The sequence below is a fragment of the Idiotropiscis lumnitzeri genome, chromosome 2 (genome assembly GCF_059441095.1).
Source record: "Idiotropiscis lumnitzeri isolate Australia: NSW breed Sydney's pygmy pipehorse chromosome 2, RoL_Ilum_1.0, whole genome shotgun sequence".
Taxonomy (NCBI): Eukaryota; Metazoa; Chordata; class Actinopteri; order Syngnathiformes; family Syngnathidae; genus Idiotropiscis; species Idiotropiscis lumnitzeri.
This window is the reverse complement of record NC_142392.1, coordinates 2,770,079-2,790,337: the sequence shown is the minus strand read 5'-3', so window position 1 is coordinate 2,790,337 and position 20,259 is coordinate 2,770,079. Positions and strand designations below refer to the sequence as shown.

The window sequence follows — 20,259 nt, the reverse complement described above, 5'->3', positions numbered from 1 at the left end:
AGACAGATTTTTTAAATGGCAAAGTAAATACAAGTTTTTGGCTTTAAATTAATTTGAAGTTACCTTCGAGCGGTGGAAGAGCTGGTGTGTGCTACGTCATGACGTTCCCATGACGTAGCACGCACAGCACTTTTGGAGTAACACGTTCCTGAAAGCGGAAGTGAGGACAAAGAAGCCAGCCGCTTGGAAGGTGTCTTGTTTGCCGATTTATAAAAACCTCTTCATTATTCTGTAAGTAAATCGTTTATTTTTTTACCTTTGAACATTTATGTTGCACAACGTTTACTGAAAATAACTATGGCTCGTGATTGTGCGCGTACTTGTCAAATGTTTTCCTACCCGTTGCCATGTGAATAAATGTATTTTATACTTTAAACTCTTTTAGTTTTTAAACCTTATTTTTTACCCACATTCTAACTTCTTGACGATATCGATGATTTTGTTTCACAAGTTAAGTCAATCTAACAATGGGTTGATTGTTATAATTCGGTTTAGCCATTTAAATAAATTCTTTATTGTAGTGTACAATTATATCTTTTGTCATACTCTCATAAAACTATCAATTCGGGTTTGTTTCGGTGTTTAAATCGCTTCTTTGGTGACGGAGATGTGGTTTCGGGGAAGTCACAAGACGGCGTTTATGACCTCGAGAAGTGTTGTTGCATTTGCGGGCCACTAGAGGGAGACAACACACTAAAACTAATTGGGGAGGAATTGATTGCTATTTAAACTTCACTTGCAGTGTATTACATTCTATTATTTTTCTTTGTTTTGTGTAAAAGCTAGTTTTGTGTTCCTTTGTAGCAAAGCAACATGGCGAACGGACACATTGAAATTCACGACCCCTTCGCCAACCACGATGACCTCAGCGGGCCTACCTCAGACGCAGACGACCTCCAAAACATGCTGGAGTTTCGCCTCCTGATGGCATACACCAAGTGCAGACGGCGGCGCCGGCGGGAGAAAAAGAGCCAGTCATCCGTCGAGGACGGCGGTGCAGACTCAACTAACACGTGTTTGCTGCCGGACGAGAGCCAAGAAAAAGCCCCGCCGAAAAAGACCAAGAAGAAGAAAAAGTGGAAAATTCTGCCGAGCATTTTGATATGCATCAAGCCCCAGACGGGACAACGTCAAACAGTGGCTGAGGGAGATGATGTCGTTACCCAACAAGGTTTTGGTAGAAGCGGTAAGGAACCAACAATCCCAATTTGGATGCGTACTTCTTGTGACAATAAGCAAACTAGACTGCGGCAGCCAGTCTATTTCCTTTATTTCCACACCAAAACAGCCAACATATCCAGCATCAAGCTCCATGGAGAAATCATTGATGAATCAATAAATATTGGACGCTTTTTTTTTGTGTTGTATGTACAAAGCTTCTCCCGAGAGTCTGAACGAGTCCGAGGAGGTGGAGGAGATGGACGAGTTGGCGAGCAGGCTGACCGCGATCGCAGACGAAATCCCTTTCATACCCCCAGAACTGGAGTCTGATTCGCCCAATGAAGGTGGCAAAGATTGTTTCTAGCGTTTTCCGTTCTTTAGTCAATCGGCAAGAGGACTTGGGTTGCTTTCACCAAAACACGGTTTGTGGTTAAAAATTGGACAAAGCAAGCTAAATTCCTGTTATTTCCCTTATAAAGTTTCCAACCTTAATCTTGAACAAGTTCCATATTCAACTTAATTGGAAACTGATGTGTTTTTTCTCCAGAAGAGGACGCCAACGTGGAGAAGCTGATTGGTCTCCTGCTGAGGGAGTGTGGAGACAATTTCAACGAGAAGGTGACAAAGGTGAGTCTCCGTCCGGTGTTTCTTGCAATTCTCCTTTCCGCTCTTGAGTGTTTTCATCTGCTCTCCGCCGCAGGACTTGCAGGAAGCTTTAAGTTCCATGCAGCTTTTCTGGAACTATGGCTTCTTCGAGCGGTTGATGAAGACGCTGCTGAAGAGGATGGGGCTCTACAACGCCGACCCAGAAGCGCCGGGACCACAGACGTCGCCTAAGACTCAAATGGCAGTCGCGTGCGAGGTGAAATCTTTGCACGCTCTCTCTATATCGTGGATTTAAGCTCCCATCCCACAACAAACGGGGGTTCATTTGATCAAAAATGTTTTCAGAATCATTTGTTGTTGCTCACAGGTGACTAGCCGTCTGTCCGCCGCAGACACGCTGCCCACGAACCGCCTACTGGGCTTCAGCGCCACCTACTTGCAGAATCACTTCTCCTCCTGGGCCAAGCAGCAAGGCGGTTACGTAAGTCACACTTGGCTTTTTATGTGCTTCTGATAAAATCTCTTAAAAGCGATTAAGCTATGTCGTTTGTTACAGGAGGCGGTGTTCAACGACGACGATGATGATGACGATGTCCAGTGATAGCCGCAATCGAATGCCTGAATGTTTTGCTCGCACTCGATGGCGAGACGCAACGTCGACATTCTTGTGTTCTTTGGATGGGAACTTTACACAACTTGAAGTGGCATCTAACATCCATGACTCAGAAAAAGTCATTCGATTTCAGGATGAAGTGCACACACTTTTTTGTGTGCAATGTATGTTAAGGGCACACAGGTGATGAAATGAGAGAAAAAAATATTTGTCAGCATGATGACTTTTGCCTAAAATAGTTTATTCTATTTTCATAGTGGTGTGAGGTACGCACTGCTGCTATCTTGTGAGAAAGAAAATGTTCACTGAGCAAAGAAAAACTGAAATAAAAATGAATTAATTTAATTATTTTTCACATATGAAGCTGTCCAGTCTGATTTGTTGGTGTTTGAAGTCACTAGATGTTTTTATATTTTATATTTTAGGACAAATTGTGCGCGGCGTCATTTGAAGACTTGACAAACAGCGCCCTCGTGTGGTCAAGAAAATTACGGCAGTATTGTGTCGCAACAGGCAACTTTCAGTGTGAACGCTCAACCGTAGACCTTTACAGTGGATGTCATGAATGCCGAATTGAAGACTCGAGTTCCACGAATGTAGTTATTTATTAATTAAACTCGTAGAAGTTAGCACGTGTTTTAATTTGCGTGTCTTTTCTTGAAATGAACATTTATTCAAGCGAGCGGAGTTGGTTTGGCCGCTCTGCCGCGGCCGCCTGTGAAATGAGATCCAACCCGTTCTGAGCCGCACGACTCCCTCAACCTGCTCGCCGACCAGGAAACCCGAGCGGCCAGTCGCCTGCTTCACGACGCCTGCGACCATGAAGGTGATCCACCACGGGGGTCGCAAGCAGATCCCTACGCCTGACCTCCTTCCGCTGCCCGGACTTCACGCCAACCGATCCCCGCTGACACCGAGCGACTCTGCGGGGCAAACGTCGCCGCCACCGGGCGCCAGGCTGCGCTACCCGAAGGGAAACAAGGGCGCGATGGTCAAAGTGGTCCGGCGACATCTGTCCCCTCAGCCGCCCAGTCTGGAGAGCCTTGAAGCGGCGTGGAGCGGCAAAGCCCCGCGGAGCCCGGAGCGGAGGAACAACGACCCGGAGGAAGGTCACGCTGGGGGGCCTCCCCGCAGCCGGAAGAAAGGATTCAAACCCCCGGACGTCAGGACCATCTTCACCCCCGGGGAGAAGGACCCCCGGGTGAAAGAGGAGTCCGGAGAGGGCCACAGCTTCGCACCTGGCGGGGAGGGCACCTGGTGCGACGTGTGCTGCAAATACATCTTCCAGAAGGGGCTCACCTGTGCAGGTCAGCAGTGACACTTCCACACGCACGCGCACACAAAAAGACTTTGACTAGTTGCGTTAAATTGGACAAATTTAGACTTTCACAACCACGTCTGGCTGATTGAAATCCATTTATTCTTCGCTTTTCATTGGATTGAAATTGACGATCAGGGTCAATTCATATTTCTAAATATTCTGCAACAAAGATTAAAATTCACGCAGGTTTTCGATATAAATAGGCTTAAAGGGACATTTCTGCTAAAAGGGAGCAAGTTCGTTCTTCGTTTCCAAATAGGCGTTTTATGGCTAAATGAATGATGTAGTTTTAATTTTAGCAAGTGGCAATTTTAGCAACTGTACCGTTTTTGTGCACATGATGATAATGATATTATTTGATGGTAATTACAAGAACAGATGTTGGTTAAAATCTCGAGTAAAAGAAGCAAGACACCAAAAATAATCTTAAAAATGTCAGCTTGTTCGTGACCAAAGGGAAAACAAACCAAAAAAGTTGACCAAAAGGGTTAAATGTAAGTTATTTTTTTATTATGATTGTCATACAACTTAATGACAACTACAGAAGGCATTTTTCTTTCCATTCTTCCGTCATCGACTTGCAAAAGAATTCCGTCAACGATTTGTCGTGACTGCAGACACGGAATGTCGTCGGCATGTGGGCCGACCGGCTCCCGTCCGAAAGGAAAGCGAGCCTGACCGAAAATTCCTCAAACCCGACTCAATCTTGTTTACATTCCGCGACCTTGAAGCGACTCAAAAAGCGTCGCTTGGTTCAACACGAGCGTGTCAACGTTTTCCAAATTGTTCACTTATTAACAAACGCTTGAGATGATTGAAACATTCCAGATTTCCTTTCAAGCTCTTCTTTTTTTTATGCTCAGGCTGTCGAAAGAAATATCATTTGCGCACTTTTGTAGCATTGGGGCCAAGGAACTATGATGAAGTCAGTTGATGCGCTTCATTTGCGCAATCTTTGTGCTTTGATGCCATCTAGTGGCATCTTAGTGCCTCTGAACTATGTTCAAATGAGTTGTGAAGCTTCATTTAGACAAAATAGTGCTTTGCCGCCCTCTTGTGGCATCTTTGTGCCAAGGGACTAAATGTGCAAGTGAATTGAAGACGTTCATATTGGCAAAAAGCAGTGCTCTGGCGCCATTTGTGAGGCATTTACAGGCAACGTTTTGGTGGGGCTTCAATTGCTGGCAGATTTTTGCTTTTCACCGACGAACCTGGTCCTCTCTGCATTTCCAATTAAAGTTCCAGGAACCTTTGCTAGCCCAATAGTTCCCGAACCTCTCGTACCCCCCCCTTGTAGGGTCTTCTTATAGCCCCCATAAATTACGCTAGCGCAGCTTTTAAACAGCAGTTCCCGTGGTTTGAAGACACAACGATCGTCCTAAAGGTCCAAGTTGTGGGGTTAAGGTCCCTCGGGGTTCCTGCCGTCCACGAGGATGTCGAATTCTGAGTGTGTGTGAGAAACCGTGGCTGTCCCACAATATGTGTGTGTGTGCGTGTGTGTGTGTGTGTGTTTTGTGGAGCCCAAGTGTCACAATGGCTGAACAAACAAGGGGAAGCAGCTGACCCTCACAGACGGGGGTCGGTGTGTGTGTGTGTGTGTGTGTTGGGTGGGTGGTGCCGCCGTCGACTGCGACACACACGCGCAGCATCATGGATGGCAGTGGTGCTTGCTCCAAGTTTTCGTGGCGTAGCAGAGGAGCCTCCGGCAGGGCGGCGTGATGGGTGTCGTCAAAAATTTTGGTCGAACTTTCCGGAGAATATCGGGATTTTTCTTGCGTTTTCCCGCCACCATGAGGCGCTCAGGTCGACTGGAGGTCACGTTGCTGTGGCAGAACTCTGGTGAGTTTCCGGCGTAATGCAGCCCCCAAAACCAGCATGCTTGCTTGACTTCTTGTGTCTTTTGGCTTCTTGAGACGATTTTGTGGGTCTTCCTGTGATAGACGTGCGAAGAAAATTTCTTGTTGCAAAGTGAAACTGGCTGAAATTTTAAACATTTGTTGGCAGCAATGATCCCTGGAAACGGCCCTAAATTTTGCTATTCTCGCTTTGTCGGAGCGGTGAAGGCCGGAGTTGACCCCTCGAGGTTCCCTCGCTCCCTCCTTCCTCAAACACAAAACTGATTAGAGTCCTGCTGCAAAATGGACGACCTTTTAACCTCGTTTTGTGTCGCTCTGCCACGCATCGCAACAGCTTTCGGAATGAAAATGACCTCCGTCCAATATGGAGGCGGGGGCGAGGGGGGTAATCAAGGCCCGCCGCTTGGTGCGTGAAATCCGACAGACTCCCGCCAGTCATAACAGGAGACGTCAGCCGGCCTGGCCAGAAAGCATGACTCAGCGCTCCCCACGCAAACTGCCCACTCGGCAAAACTTCACAGTGGCGCCGCGTGCGTGTGCGCGTGTGGCGACAGTGGATGCCAATGGCAGAACCCTTAATGCGGATTGACGCTTGGGAGCGAGCGAGCGACCTCGAGGACGTAATTGATTGGCGGAGGTGGGAAATGGGAGGCGCCTTGTGCAGCCTCACAGATGGACGACAGGTGCCAAAAGCAGGTAGGATCGCGCTTGCCTGATGTGCACATGCGGCCTCATCTGCCGACGAGGCAGCCTGCGCATGTGGCGGCCATGTTGGAAACAGAAATCGGCCCACCATCAAAACAATTGGAAGTTGTATGTTTTTTATTTAAATTTGCATAACTTGTCCAAGTGGTGTTACACACTCAAAGAGGAAGATTTTTCTTTTTCAAATGATTTTATCTGAGTGATTGATTGCAATCTGCCGTTTTCAGGCTGCAAGTACGCGTGCCACGCCGCCTGTCGAAGCCGAGTGAGCCTCGACTGTCACCCCGCGGCGGCGGCGGTGGCGCCGCCGATGGTGCCCGTCACTCAGGACCAGCTGAACAACAACGGCAACCACACGCCAGCATCACATGTGAGTGGGCACCCGTTTTGTGTGTGAGTTCAACTAACTCACTTTAGGAAAACTCACACACTCTGGCAAATGCTTCATATTCGCAGTTCACCTGCTCTATGATTTAAATTTTTATTTATTTTTATTATTTATTTATTTATATTTTTATATAACATTACTTTACAACCATCTTTTGGAACTACTATGAAGTGAGTCGAGGAGTTTCAATTAAACAACAAAAATAGTGCCATCTTGTGGAATCTATTGGCAGACATTAGATGGACAAGACTGGACACGTTTGTGTGTGCGCGTGTGTGCGTGTAATCTTTCAATTGTGGATCTGCCTGGCTCACTTTAGGTTCAAAGTTCTTTCTTTTTGTATTATCATTATTTTTTATTTTAGGTTGATTGGAAAAATAAGATTGGAAAATAAGACCCAGAAAATATAGAGAGAGGGGCGTCTATTTGGTTTTGTCCTTCATTGATGTAATGCCATATGAAGCCACACGAGGGCGATCCATTCACATGCAGTACGTTGGACCCCGTGATTTCTTTTTTTATTTAAAGAAAAAAAAAGAAAAAAAATATATTAATGGGGAAATAATGAAAGAAAATATTTTTAAAATAAATCTATTCAGTATTTATTTGAAATAAGAAATCAAATTGTCGTTTTTCAAGCTTCATTTTTTTTTGTCAAACCAATATCGTGAGTGCACAAGCGTGAAAGTGTAGTTCGTCTGTGTGAAACATTTGACTCCCGCTGTTAGAGCTCACACACCCCTTTATGTGTCAGTCTTTAAGAATGGCCTGTGTGTGTGGGGGGGGGTGTGCGTGTGTGTGTGTGTGTGTGTGTGTGTGTGAGTGTGATTCCTGGAAGGCCTACGTGTGTGCTTCTGGTTTGTGTTACCTTGCTTGAGGCGTTACACAACGTTCCGAGTTCCTTTTTCTGTCGAAATACACCGCTCACACTAAAAGGTGTGTCACGTTCTCATGCCGTCTGCGTTGCTTTGGCAACTGAGGAATCGATTGATTTGAGAGGTCAAAGGTGAGAGAGGTGTCTCCCACGCGATGCCTCTGGAATTTTGGGAGCGTCCGTTTGAACTTGTTGCTTACGCTCAACTTTGGAGCAGGCCTATAATGATGATGAGGGGGTTTTGTATCGGAAAGGTCAAAGGTGAACGCCTCTATTACGGTCATATTGCAATATATATTTGTGTGTTTGCGATTTTATTGAGCTCTGTTCCTGCTTTCCAAATTTAGCAACATGACAGGCATGCGGGAATCATTAGAGGTTAATTTGTTCACAAAGTCAACAACTTGATTGGATTTGCTCCAATGACTAAATGATGCGAAGCGAGTGCAAACAGAGTGCACGTTGTGTGTGCGTGTGCGTGACATCCACGTGGCTTGTCCGACTTTGCTGATCAGCACCTACGCGCATCAACTTTGGACTAATTACAATTTCACTTTAAGATGTGATGTGAAGTGCAAACTGGAAGTTTGCATCCGTTGAATTTAAATATTCAAAAATCATCCGGTGACTTTTCATCGAATGCTTTCAAAACGGAAGGAGCAGCGCGTCAATGAAAGTCTTGTTTGGACTTCTCTTTTGTGTCATCAGGCACCGTTTGTGTTTGGACGGATAAGATTCATGGAGAGAAATGATGTTCAACGCCGTGCGACGTGCAACAACATGTCCGCCACGCACCAAATATGTCACAATGGAACTCGCCGGGCTGTGTGCATGCATTGTTGTCTTGTCCCGTGTGTGTGCGTGCGCGCGTGCGTGCGTGTGTGTGTCAGAATGAATGAATTATGGTAGACGCTGAGGAATAATCTTTGAGGATTAAGCGGGTCGCATGCGGGTCAGGACAGACAAAGCTTCCCCCTTTTGTGCGTTTTGACAGCAGACGTATCTCGACTCCATGGCGGCATTTTTTTTAACTTGGAGCATCATTTTTGTGATCAAACCTTTTAGGTTCAAGGAGATATTTCTTTCCTAGCAGCCCTTCTAGAATCCTAAAAACAGTTCAGCATAACTTCAATTTATGTACAAGAAGCTCTTTCATGTCCAATTCCAATTTTGTGGTTCCCGCAAATGCTAACTTCTTTTAAGTGTGACAACCTTTTATTAGTTTGAATATCGTGTTCCCGACGAGACGCGTTGTTGATTTTTGCGGCGGTGGCTGGCGGGCTCGCACCCGCGTTTTTTTTTGGGCCGCACCCCCGGCTGGCTCCTGGTTTATCCGCCAATCTGTAATCTCCTGGCAGATGATGTGGAGGCTGTCGCCAGCTGGTTTGCTGCTCCACTCAGACATGTGGGTCATCCCAACCGGGCTTCCATGCCAGGATTCCCCTCGCTGCTCCACTTTGGTCGGAAAGAACATACCTCGGCGATTTTGTTTTTTCCCTGCTCGGTTTAGGGGGTGAGGGGGGGTCGAAAGAGAAACAATGATCTCTATCAGGGTGGGACCTGAGACTCGCTGTGCGTACGTGTGTTTGTGTGTTTTGTCAAACATCAGTTATGGATTTGCTGCCAATCATAACATTCAAAACAAGTGAAGATAAGAAAACCTTTATTAGTCCCACGAAAGGGGACATTTGCGAGGGGATTAAGGAGAATTCAGTTTGAAAGTAAAAAGGTCGCTGGCTACATGTTTTGCTGCACCGTTTGCGTTTGAATCGCCATTGATGCTCGTTGTCGGCCTGTCTCGTGCGCTAGCATGAAGCTAGACGTTAGCAAATATGCTCAGCTCAAACTTTGTCACTTGGAATGTTCGCAAAAAAAAAAAAATATCCAGGTTGATTTACATACAAGTCAAACTCGCATCGTTTAATCAAATAAAGTTGATCTTTTGCACAAAGCGAGGCGGAACATGTCGCGATGTTAATTAAATGTCTTTTTTTTTTTTAAATTGCCGTTTTCAGCTCGAGTGTGTGTTTATTTTCGCCGCCACATGAATCGGGGCTGTAACGGCAGCGTTCCTCATCACGATGACATTCCTCAGCACTTTGAACGCGCCGCACCACAAATTTTGCCTGTCAGGATGAACTGTGCAACCAAAGTCAACATCACACGCACTCACACACACACTTTGAAGATCGGCTTTCGAACTCCTGAGGCCTTTTTTCTTGTCGGTTATTTGAGCCTTTTTTTTCTTGTTAAATTCAGATTTTTTTTTTCAGACATTTTTTTTTCCCGAACTTGGTTGTTAAAGCTCTTTCCCACACTTTTGAGTCTTGATGTTGAGTTGTGAATCACCCTTACTGCTAATTATTTGCATTTAAAGCAACAATAAAAGGCACACACAAGCTTCTAAATTACAGGCACACACACACTCGTGACACACACCTTTCAGAAACTCCTGCACACACGTAAAGACAGAAGCTAAATCAGAATTGTTTCTTCTGCAAAAGGTCAAAAGCAAGGTCTGGTTATCTGGTGTGTGTGTGTGTGTGTGTGTGTGTGTGTGTGTGTCCGCACACATGTGAGCGTCTACATGAGCTTTTGTGTGCATGTGCCTGTGTGTTTTGGATTTGTTTAAAAGACAATAAGATGGATAGCGGCTTGGCTGCCCGTTTTGTAGCCCGTTTATTTTTGGCGCTTTTTAAATGAAAGCTTGTCTGTCTAAACATCTCCTCGGGTGGTGCTGGTGTGTTCAGCCTGATTTAGTGCATATGCACATTTTGTCCTGCAGCTAAACTTGCTAAACCTGTGTTTTTGTGGCTTTTTGGTGAACCTGTGTGGGCTCTTTTCATATTTGGATAAAAGCCCCAAGTCTGGCATCATTTGAAGTCTGCAGACTGTCGTGAAATGTCAGCAATTCACGAAAAAAACTTTGTTGTCTCCTCCTGTGAGTGAGTGCATGCAAGTGTTAACATGCAGCAGTAGCGCGCACAGCTGTGACAAACTGCTGCTGACCTTTTATTTTAGGAATGTGGGTAACCGTATTCCTCTCTGCGGTGTGTGCCTGAAGACCTTGTTGTGAATATGCAGAGTGACACTGAGCTCGCCAGATAGATCAGATTCCGAGGAAGACTTTGCATCGCCTATGGCCTTTGCTCTGGTTCATTTTCACTTAGTCATGGCTAAAGATCCCTTTTCATGTTTCCCCCATTTTAAAACGCATTTCTTTATTCACGATTGTAAAAATAAAAGACTTGATGTGAGTACATTTGTATGCAGCAGTTAGTAGACTCTGGGATCATTTCTACTCTTTATTTTTTTCTGTAGGTTAAATGGTTGCTGAGAAATAAATTAATTCATTTTTAAGGAGGTAGTGAGGAAAAAGTATTCTGCAAATAAACTTAATAGAATATGAATGAAAGTTCTTTTATTGTTGTTTTCAATAAAAAATTAGGCCAAAAAAATGTAAAACGGGTTAAAATTGTAATTACTTCCTTGGTAGTGACGCATGCAACAGCGATCCGAGCGCTGATTGGTTAGTCGTCGTGTGTCAGCCGGAACTTGGCTACTTGTTTGTCATTGGCTGGTTTACAAAGAGGTCTCTTCGGGGGCGTGGTTTTACTGTATGCGTTCTTTAGCGTTCAGTTACTAACAGTCGGCGTCAGCTGCTCATGTGCTCTTCTCGGATCGGAGACAACTACTTTCCCGAGGTATATATCCACTTAAAAGTCGACAAAGTCAACTCCGGTGAATGTATGTTGGTGTAATAACCAACAGGGGCACTTTTCTTTCAAAGATGGGGACGGTTAAATGAGTCGCGCCGGCGGATCGGAGCGACTGCGGGGAGGAAGACGAAGGCGAGCGGCTTTAAAAGCGGAAATGATCCCGAAGCAAGCAAGTGTCGACCTAAGCGAGCACTTGAACTGCGCCGGTCTACTTTTTGGTTTGTTTTTTAAATGAATGGCCACTTTTTTTTTTCTTTCGACAAGTAGTTTGATGCGGCCAATTTGGAGAAGAGAAGTTTGTCCTCGCCAATGACGTGGAATAGCACCATGAGCAGTGGCTACAGCAGCTTGGAGGACGACTCCGAGGAATACTTTTTCACGGCCAGAACTTCTTTTTTCAAGAAACCTTTGGGCAAAGTCACAGAGTGCAAGGTAAAGGCGAACGTGCACCTCGCCAACCTCCGTGTAAATTGTTCTGACGTGACGTGTGAAGACACTCTTTAAACGTCACCATTTTAAATGGACTTCAAGGGATGATCCACCTGTTCTTTCCCTTCCTCCTCGCTCTATCTAGTAATGGAGGAATCAACTGATAAAAACATATTCGTTTTAATGACGAATTTATTAGATGACCCTCAGCTTTCTAAGCAATGTATATTTTGTTTTGCAACATACTCCCAAACGTCATTAATGTGTCCGTCATGGACAGAATGTCCAACGCTGTTTGGAATGCACAGTGACAAGTACTTGCTGAGCAACCAGTTTTGAGGCTCCCCCCCCCCCCCCCCCCATGCATGTTTAACTTGAAAGTCTAGTGGCCACAAGTGTCATATTGCCCCCGGTTGAGACGACTTTTCACAGACTTGACCCTATTAAGTCAGACAGAAGCTCACTCCACACTAAATGGAGTTCTTTCTGCTTTTTGCTCGTAAAGTCCTAGAAAAGCGAACAGCCTCCAGATCATGGTCTGTTAGTTCGCGTTGGAAATGCATCAACGCATTCCCAGAACGCACTGTGTTGACTCAACTGATTTGTTGCGTACTTTTTGCTTCTCAGTGGTGTGACGGAAACTGATTTGTGTATCTGTGTGTGAAATGTATGATGCCTCGTTCCAAACAAACCTTTTCATATGTGTTTGTGTATGCACAATGCGGCACACAGACTTCTCCCCGAGAGAAGTCACGGGCGGCCGCCCCCTTCAGATGTGGCCTCGGGCCCGCAGCGGGACGCCTGCCGTTGTTTGGCGGTCCCCCCCGCCCTGCATGCCAACACTAATTACAGTCCCGGAGGGGGCGGGGACCCCGGAGAACATGTGTTGGGTCGGCAGTGTGAAATGACTGCCTTCGCCTTCTTGTGTGTTGTTTGTTCACTTAAAGGACTTGGGCTGGTCCCAAGGTTTGATGATTGCGGGGAATAAAAATCTATGATTAGAATGATTTCTTTTTGCGTTTGACCCTCCTCCAGCCCCCCCGAATGCTTTAATTCCACACCGAAATGTTCAATGTTCCAAAACGCGTGAACTTGTCCATCTGCAAGTTTTAATCAGTGCGTCGCCCGGGTGAAGGCAGAGGTTTGTGTGACATTTAATAAAGCGGACGGGAGAAGAAGAGACGCTGGGAGACAAAGAACGCTTTCAAATAAACGTCACCGTCACGTACGCCATTAAAAGAAGAGGGAAAAAAATGCTCCTGAAATGCGACTTGAACGACAGAAACGGCACATTTAAAAAGCGCAAAATGTAGAAAATCTTACAAATAACACACACATTGTCGACCGTCGTGTATAAAGACGTCTGTGTGTGCAAATGTCACACTGACTGACAGCTCTCTGTGTGTGAGCGTCGCTAGATTATCTTCATGCGTCTGTTCATGACACACACACACAAACTGTGTGTTGTTTGAGTTTTTTCCCCCCCTGATAGTAGTTCTACTCGTCAGTGTGTTTTGGCACATCTCAACCGCTTGTTTGTGCATTTTAATTTAGTTTGCTTGCATACAGCATGTGCGTGTTTCGTGGAAGGTTGTCCTCAGGTCGTCAGTTTGCGCCTCACAAACTAGTCAAAAGTCAGCTGATGTCTAAAAAAAAAAAAAAGAATGAATAAATAAAAGAAGCTCAGAACCAGAACATTTCCAGTTGCTGCTTTCTCCGAACAGACGAGCGCCAAAGTCGACAGAGAAAGTCCCCGTGAACGAGAAAGAACCTAATGTGAAGTTGTCAAAACTAAAGCGTCAACGTTCGTCGACGAGGTTAAGCGTACGTAAATCATTAACATCCCGGTGGCGTCGTAAAGATGTCGAGGGAGTTGACTTTGATGCCGGTTGCTCGGCCTGCAGAAAACTCTGTGAAGTCGCCGTGCTCATTTTGCGCCGGCATGAAGGCGAGCGGCGACCATTTGTTATCGGCCGCATCTCCTCTGCAGGCCCGAGTGCGCGTTTCTCGCGTTTCATCTGCAAGGGCGACGGCCAGACGGCGCGTCTGCGTGCCTGCGCCATGGACGCATCGCAGCATCTTTGTATTTGGTTCAAGCTTCCTCTTTTTTTTTTTTTTTTTTTTTCCTCTTCTCAAATGACCTTCGGTCATCACGACTGAGAAGCTGCCACCTCGGCCTGCGTTATCTGTTTTTTTTTTTTATGTCTTTATATTATGTCAGATAATGCAGCCCAACGTGCTAATATTGCACATGCGAAGAAACACTTTTATAACTATCTACTTTTCTAAACAGTTTTATTTTTTTATTTCGAATATGCCGCACCTTTTTAGGTTGAGCCATTGTTTTGTTTTTTAATCTGTCGTTATGCAACACTGACATAGCGCGATGAGGAACGATACAGCACGACGGCTGTGAATCAACATTATTAGATAGACAACAGCGAAAAACTCGCGTCGGCCTTTTTTGTCTTTGTGCCCAAAAAGTACAGTAAAACTTCACCAGGTCGTTTGGTGACATGAGATAGGACTCCGACATGCGAGACAAATGACCCAGAATGCCGTGTGTCATCCGACGACGATAATGATGATGATGATGTTGCCTGTGGATCAGTCAGCTGGTGTGTTGGTTAACTTGTGGCGGCGTGTTAAAGGGGCTTTCCACGCGGCTGGATGACTGACATTAGCGCCGTCGTCATTGTTGCTGCGATTGCGTCACACGTGACTCACCCGCCATCCTATTGTCGTCGTAAAGCGGCGTTGCGCAACCTTTGGCGACCTCGGGAAAATATTTTGACATTGCAAATTGATGATGAACCTTCTGCCATCTTGCGGCCCGTCATTTAATTGTTCGGTCTGTCGTGACGCATCAATGGCCTCGCGAGAGGAACAATACTCCTTCATTTGCTGACACCCACGTCACTCACCGCTCACTTTCCTTACCGGGAGGTTATTGATATATTTCTTTTTATTTAGCAAACAGCATTTTTGTTTGATTAGAAACTAAAAGTCTTTGATGGCTGCAGCCCGAGTTTGGAGCGTTGAAGTGAAATTGGCAACATTTCCTTCATTGTCATTGGCTGTCTTAAACTGAGCGTCTTCCTCAGTGTGGTCTCGATGTTTACCTTTCTCGCCCACCCGTGTCGTATTCCGCTCGGGCTGCTCCCCACTTCCTCACTTTTTTTTGTGTTTTTTTTTTACTTTCATCGCACTCCCCTCAGCTCGTTTTTTTTTCCGGGTGGTCCGGCAGTCTGCGGTGGGTTTGTGTCAGTACAGTTGACCACATCGCTTGTATTTTTTCTTTTGTGGTCTGCACTTAAGTTGGCACCTTTTACGTCTGCTTTCAGGCCTTTTGTAATTTTTTTTTGCTTAGTTTGTCAAATGGAAACATGGAAGCAACTGCGTGTGTGTGTGTTCACCTAATAATGGAGGAAAGGAAATGTGGAAAGGTGTGGTCCATCTTGACTTCCCCCCTGTGGACGCAACAGGAAGTAGGAGGCGGCGGAGGAGGAGGAGTGACATTTTTACACAAATGTAAATAAATAACAAAGTCCGAAGTGGGGCGCTGTGTAAATGTTACATTTTACTCGGTCAAAGTCTCCGTGTTTGGTCTTCCCACAGCGCGGCTTTGCTTAGCATAGCATGCGATGACATCATCTGTTTACATGTGGATGGGGAGATAAAAGGCCGGAATGCCGCAGGTGTGTGTGTTGAGTATGAAGATAAGAGGACGTCCAGCCTTCAAACTGAATTCAGCAGTCAAGGTTAGCATTGGTGAGATTAAAACGTGACCGTCAGCTCACGTGACGCTCGACTGCCTTCAGACAAAGGAGGCTTTGACTTTTTAAAAAAAAAAAAGTTTTTGTTGTTGGTTGTGCCCTCTGTTAAAACGACATACAACAAACTTATTAAAGTGTCTTCACGCTTTTTTTTTTAAGTAAAATTTAAATCGAATAAAAGTCTGATGATTCAAAACCACGTATGCAGGTTAACGTCACTTAGTGATAATCATTCGAGCCGCTACAAAAAAACGATTGCTTGAGAATCCGCAATATCGTGTCGGCGCGACGTGTGATGAGCGAAGTCCGCGTTACTTTGAAAGAGGACACGTGAAACTTTTCCACCGCTTCCTTCCAGCCCACGGCGTCGAGTTTCGTCATCTCATTGTGTGGAAATGCCGGCCGTGTTTGTTTGGGTCTTCTCACTTCCTTGTCATTTAACCCTCGCCACTCCGCCAACCGCTGCGTTAATCTGCTTATCGGACGCTTGCGGTTCCGAAGCCGTCCCGGCGTACGCTTTAAAAGGCGCCTTTTATGTTTTTTGTGAACCAATGAAAAGTTGAACTACGCTGCTGTGTGTCAACAATTAAAACAACTCACACACACACGCACGATGTGAGTGTGTGTGTGTGTGTGTGTGTGTGTGTGTGCTCCTCCAGCTGCGTCTTCGCCTTATAAGGATGCCATTCCCAGCACACTCTTGCTGGGCGCGTGTGTCCTTGCGTGTGGTTTTTAATAGAGCAAAGCAGCGCAATGCCCTTGTAAGCGTAGACGACACACGCGCAAAGACAGAAAAGCAGAAAGTTGCATTTTGCAACACTCTGCAGAATATTTGTGTGGTGTCACGTTGTCGTGTCCTGCAGGGATGCGCCGCATGACATATGAGGATGTCTGGTAACTCTACTTTCATCCGCTGGCACCCATGGCACTCACCAGGCCAGACCTCCTGATTGAAACCACCACACCCAAAGTCAAAGCGTAAAATGAGTTGATGAGCTAATCGGTATACTCGTTAGCGAGGTCAGGAAACTTCAAGCGGACAGAAGTATTTGGACGCGGCCAAAGTCCGAGCTTTGCTGCTGTCGCCGTTAGCGCGGCGCGCCGTTTGTCGCTGCTGACCGATGACGCCGTTTGACTCGCGCTTGTGCTCAGGATGTGGACAAGGAGAGCAAGCTGCGCACAAAGTTCAGCCGCGAGGAAATCAAGCAGAAGATCGAGCAGTACAACACGCTGACCAAAGACCACCTCAAAATGACCCTGGTGAGAACACACACACACACACACCCCGACACAGACACACCCCCACACACACACACACACCCCGACACAGACACACCCCCCCACACACACACACGTGTATGAATCGTGAATGACTTTTTGTGTTTGCATGAAGTCATTTGTTTTTGAAAATGCGTGTGCTGTGCGCGCGACTGTTAGATCAACCCGACACGCTTCATCTTCATCTTCATCTTGACTTGTTTTCCATGCGGACCTTAACATTCCCTCGCCGTGACATCGCTGCTGTATGCTGTCACTCGCCGCTCCAGTCGGGTCCGTCTGCCTTTCAAACTTGACACCACTTTTGCAGCCGCGCTTTTGCTTTCCACTGACATGTTTGCACAGAACTCAGCAAAAGCCCATCAAGCAGTTTCATTGACATTTTTCACAATTTGTACTCGCGACACATTCGAACAGCAGCAAAATTAGACGGCAAGCTAGCAATTGTTGATGTTGCCTCATCACGTCTGCGTCGTTTCATTCATCACGTTTCATCTTTCCGTGCAATCTTGTGCTCCCTCCGTTCCATCTGACATCCTGTTGATCATGTTGTGTGCATGTGCGCACACGCAACCCCCCCGAGGCCTCTAATGAAGTAATGAGATTAAAAGGACGACGCCGTGGGGCCCTCCGAGGCCATCTGTCCTTGACACGCACACGCTCACACACGTGCACTCGAGTCAGCGGGTCCGCTGTCGCCTTTGTGTTGGGCTCAGGGTTCCAGCGGCATGTACACGGGCTTCATCAAGGTCCAGATGGACCTGAGGAGGCCGGTGACGGTGCGAGCCGGCCGGAGGGCGCCGGCGGCGGGCGGCGGGGATGCGGCGGCGGCGGCGGGCGAGGCCTTCTACCTGCCGCGAGGAGTCAGCAACACCCTTCACATCAGCTCGCACAACACCGTCAGACAGGTGCACTACATCACCTCGGGGAGATTTCCTCCAAAGCCGAGAGTCAAAAGCGTCAAAAGTTGTTGTTTTGATGTGTCCAGGTGATTGTGGCCCTGCTCAATAAATTCACCGTAGCAGACAACCCCGCAAAGTACGCCCTGTACAAACGATATCGGCGTGAGGAGCAGGGTAAGACACTTGGTGTGTGGGTGTTTTGAAGCGTAGGTGCGTACGTGGGACTCTGTCTATCTGCACATCTGATGCATTGGCGCTGACATGCCGGCTGATGTGGGGCTTCCTTCCACACACACGCACACAAATAACCCACAGCTGGCGTGGTGGCCGTTCCAATCAGATCTTCACGTTGAATTAATTTGAAACGCTAGATTAAAAGATGGTGGTTTTACCCGTGATCTTTTAGTGGCTAAGAAAAAAAAATGGTCTAGACGGCTGCAGAAAATTGTCGTCGTTAAACAAAGCAGCTCACAACCAGCAAAAATGTATGCTTTTGTGCATTTAGTGTACGTGTGCAAACTTTCGGACGGGGAGCAGCCGCTGTTTCTCCGTCTGGTGGCGGGACCCGACGACGACACGCTTGGCTTCGTCCTGCGGGAGCAACAAACCGGGGAAGTCTTGGTAACGCTCACGCTCACCTCGCATTCAATGCCCATTTTAGCAATTGTTTGTACAAAAAAAGTGCTTTGCCGCCTTCTGCAGTCCATTACAAACCTTTTCAAGTGAGCGTCAATTGCTCCACACAAATGAATGAAGTCGCGGAAAGAATTAAACTTCAAGGTAGTGCTGTTGCTCCTGAGATGTCACGTTGTCGCGGGTGTTCCTAATATTGTGACTGTTGCATCGTCAGTGGGACGCTTTCTCCATCCCGGAGCTGCGCAACTTCCTCCGCATCCTGGACAAGGAGGAGGATGAGCAGAAGGAGGCGCTGCTGCGGCGCTATGACGTCTACCGCCACAGACTGAAGGAGGCGCTGCGGGAGGTGCGGGGAGGAGCCCCGTAAGACTTGAAGAGCGACCCCCGGAGCGCTGGAGGGGGCTTGTATTTTTTGCCGTTATATTTTTTTTTTTTGGCAACGAAGAAGCATCTGGACTTTTCAGACTGGTGTGCCATGAAATTCTCAAAAGACTTATTTAATTTCCTCACTACAGTCTGTACATATGTTTTATTAATTTATATGGTTGGAGCTTTTTTCTTCTTTTTTTTTAGCTGAGCGGAGGCGGCGAAACAATCAAAGCCGAGAAGAGGAGAAAAACAAAGAGAAGTTAAGTTGGCCGGATGAGAAAGTTGGATTTGACAGAACACTTAGGAATGTCAACGGACCTCGGGATGATTGCGCTAAGCATTGAGCAGATTCAGGACGTAGACGACGCGGAATAGAGGAAGTAGAATAGAAACGTGACGCAATAGACGAATGAAAAGCGGCTGCGGCGGGTTGATAGCATTTAGGGACGCCCTCGCTTTTGTCCCGTCTGGCAAGCGAGCGTTGATTTAAAGCGCCCGCCGTTTATCTGGCGGGGAACACCGCTGCACGCCTCTCCGTGGGTGAGATGGCACAGTAATTGTGGTGAACAGGAAAGAGAAGAAATTTGTCACAAAATGTGCGTGATATTGCGCTTTTGAGTGAAATTTTAGTTTGAAGCAAAAGAATGTGCTGTAACCTTTACCTTTGCATTATATGTTCATCCTGAAATTTCGCCCAACTGTTTGTGAGTAATGTAAAAGCATGGGAGGGGGTGTTATTCGATGGGTTTTTTTTGTCCCCCCCCTAGTTTACACACATGCGTGTGCTGTGGTACACATGGCGCTCGCATCAGCATTTCTAGTCAAACAGCACCTTCTAGTGGACAAACGCAGCAATTACTCAAATTTGTGTTTATTTTTCTATTCTTATAGACGGGCGAATTAACCAAAGATTATTTTGTGGTATTGCCTGGTGCAAAAAAAAATAGTAGATGCAGAATATATCGAGTAGAGTTTTATTTAAGTGATTTATATGTCTATTAAACACTGGGTTTACGCAGAAGCATCGAATGGGCGGAAGCAGAACTAAAGAGGGCATTACGACAATTTGAAATTCGTTACAGGCAAGACCAAAAAAATAGGGCATTTAGGCGATTATTTTTTAAATATTGGAAAGTTAATTAAATTTGCAAAACAAATTTTTGCATGTTGGCCTTAGTGTGCTTTTATACCTAATTCGAGCGTCTCCATGGAAACGCGTATCACACGTTAATGTGTTGTCGTAAGCTGAATTTGACATCAGTTGTATCAACTTAAACTTATTTTTGTTTTTGGGGGCACTTTAAATTACTTAAATTCAGGGACGACGGATTAGTCATTTTTTGTTGGTTATTTGCGTGATGTTGGCTCTTTGTTTTTTAATCAATTCAACATTTTTTTGTTTTGATGGCTTTTGTAGGCAGCCATTTTGAGCGTATACACTGAATCAGTCGTTATTGTGTTACTATGACAACATGTTATCCAAAGGCTGTTTGATGCATGTTTTTATTGTGTTGCAACTGGATATTCAACAGTTGTGAGATGACTTCACGCAACTTGTCATCCCGATTCTAATCGACGTTGATTATATCGCTGACTTTGAAGCCTTTAAGCCATATTTAAGACAGA

The 20,259-nt window shown here is 46.1% G+C and overlaps 2 protein-coding genes across 3 annotated transcripts; both read left to right on the top strand.

The window, feature by feature from the left end:
* The first annotated feature begins 85 nt into the window (after positions 1-85).
* On the top strand, positions 86-2,739 carry LOC148341243 (uncharacterized). Of its 2 annotated transcripts, none has more exons than XM_088287469.1 (7): positions 86-231; positions 805-1,186; positions 1,377-1,505; positions 1,712-1,788; positions 1,862-2,023; positions 2,135-2,248; positions 2,324-2,739. In XM_088287469.1, exons 2-7 carry the CDS (start codon positions 814-816, stop codon positions 2,366-2,368), a joined length of 900 nt encoding a protein of 299 aa, XP_088143595.1. In that variant the 5' UTR covers positions 86-231; positions 805-813; the 3' UTR covers positions 2,369-2,739. The 2 variants fall into 2 exon arrangements, with proteins under 2 accessions (XP_088143595.1, XP_088143589.1); XM_088287463.1 differs by having other exon boundaries at positions 1,709-1,788.
* A 153-nt stretch (positions 2,740-2,892) lies between these two features.
* Positions 2,893-20,040, top strand: rassf3 (Ras association domain family member 3). Its single transcript, XM_088287458.1, has 7 exons — positions 2,893-3,687; positions 6,490-6,632; positions 16,601-16,708; positions 17,443-17,634; positions 17,715-17,802; positions 18,134-18,249; positions 18,479-20,040. The coding sequence occupies exons 1-7, from the start codon at positions 3,201-3,203 to the stop codon at positions 18,629-18,631; spliced, it is 1,287 nt and encodes a 428-aa protein (XP_088143584.1). The 5' UTR covers positions 2,893-3,200; the 3' UTR covers positions 18,632-20,040.
* Positions 20,041-20,259: the final 219 nt, after the last annotated feature.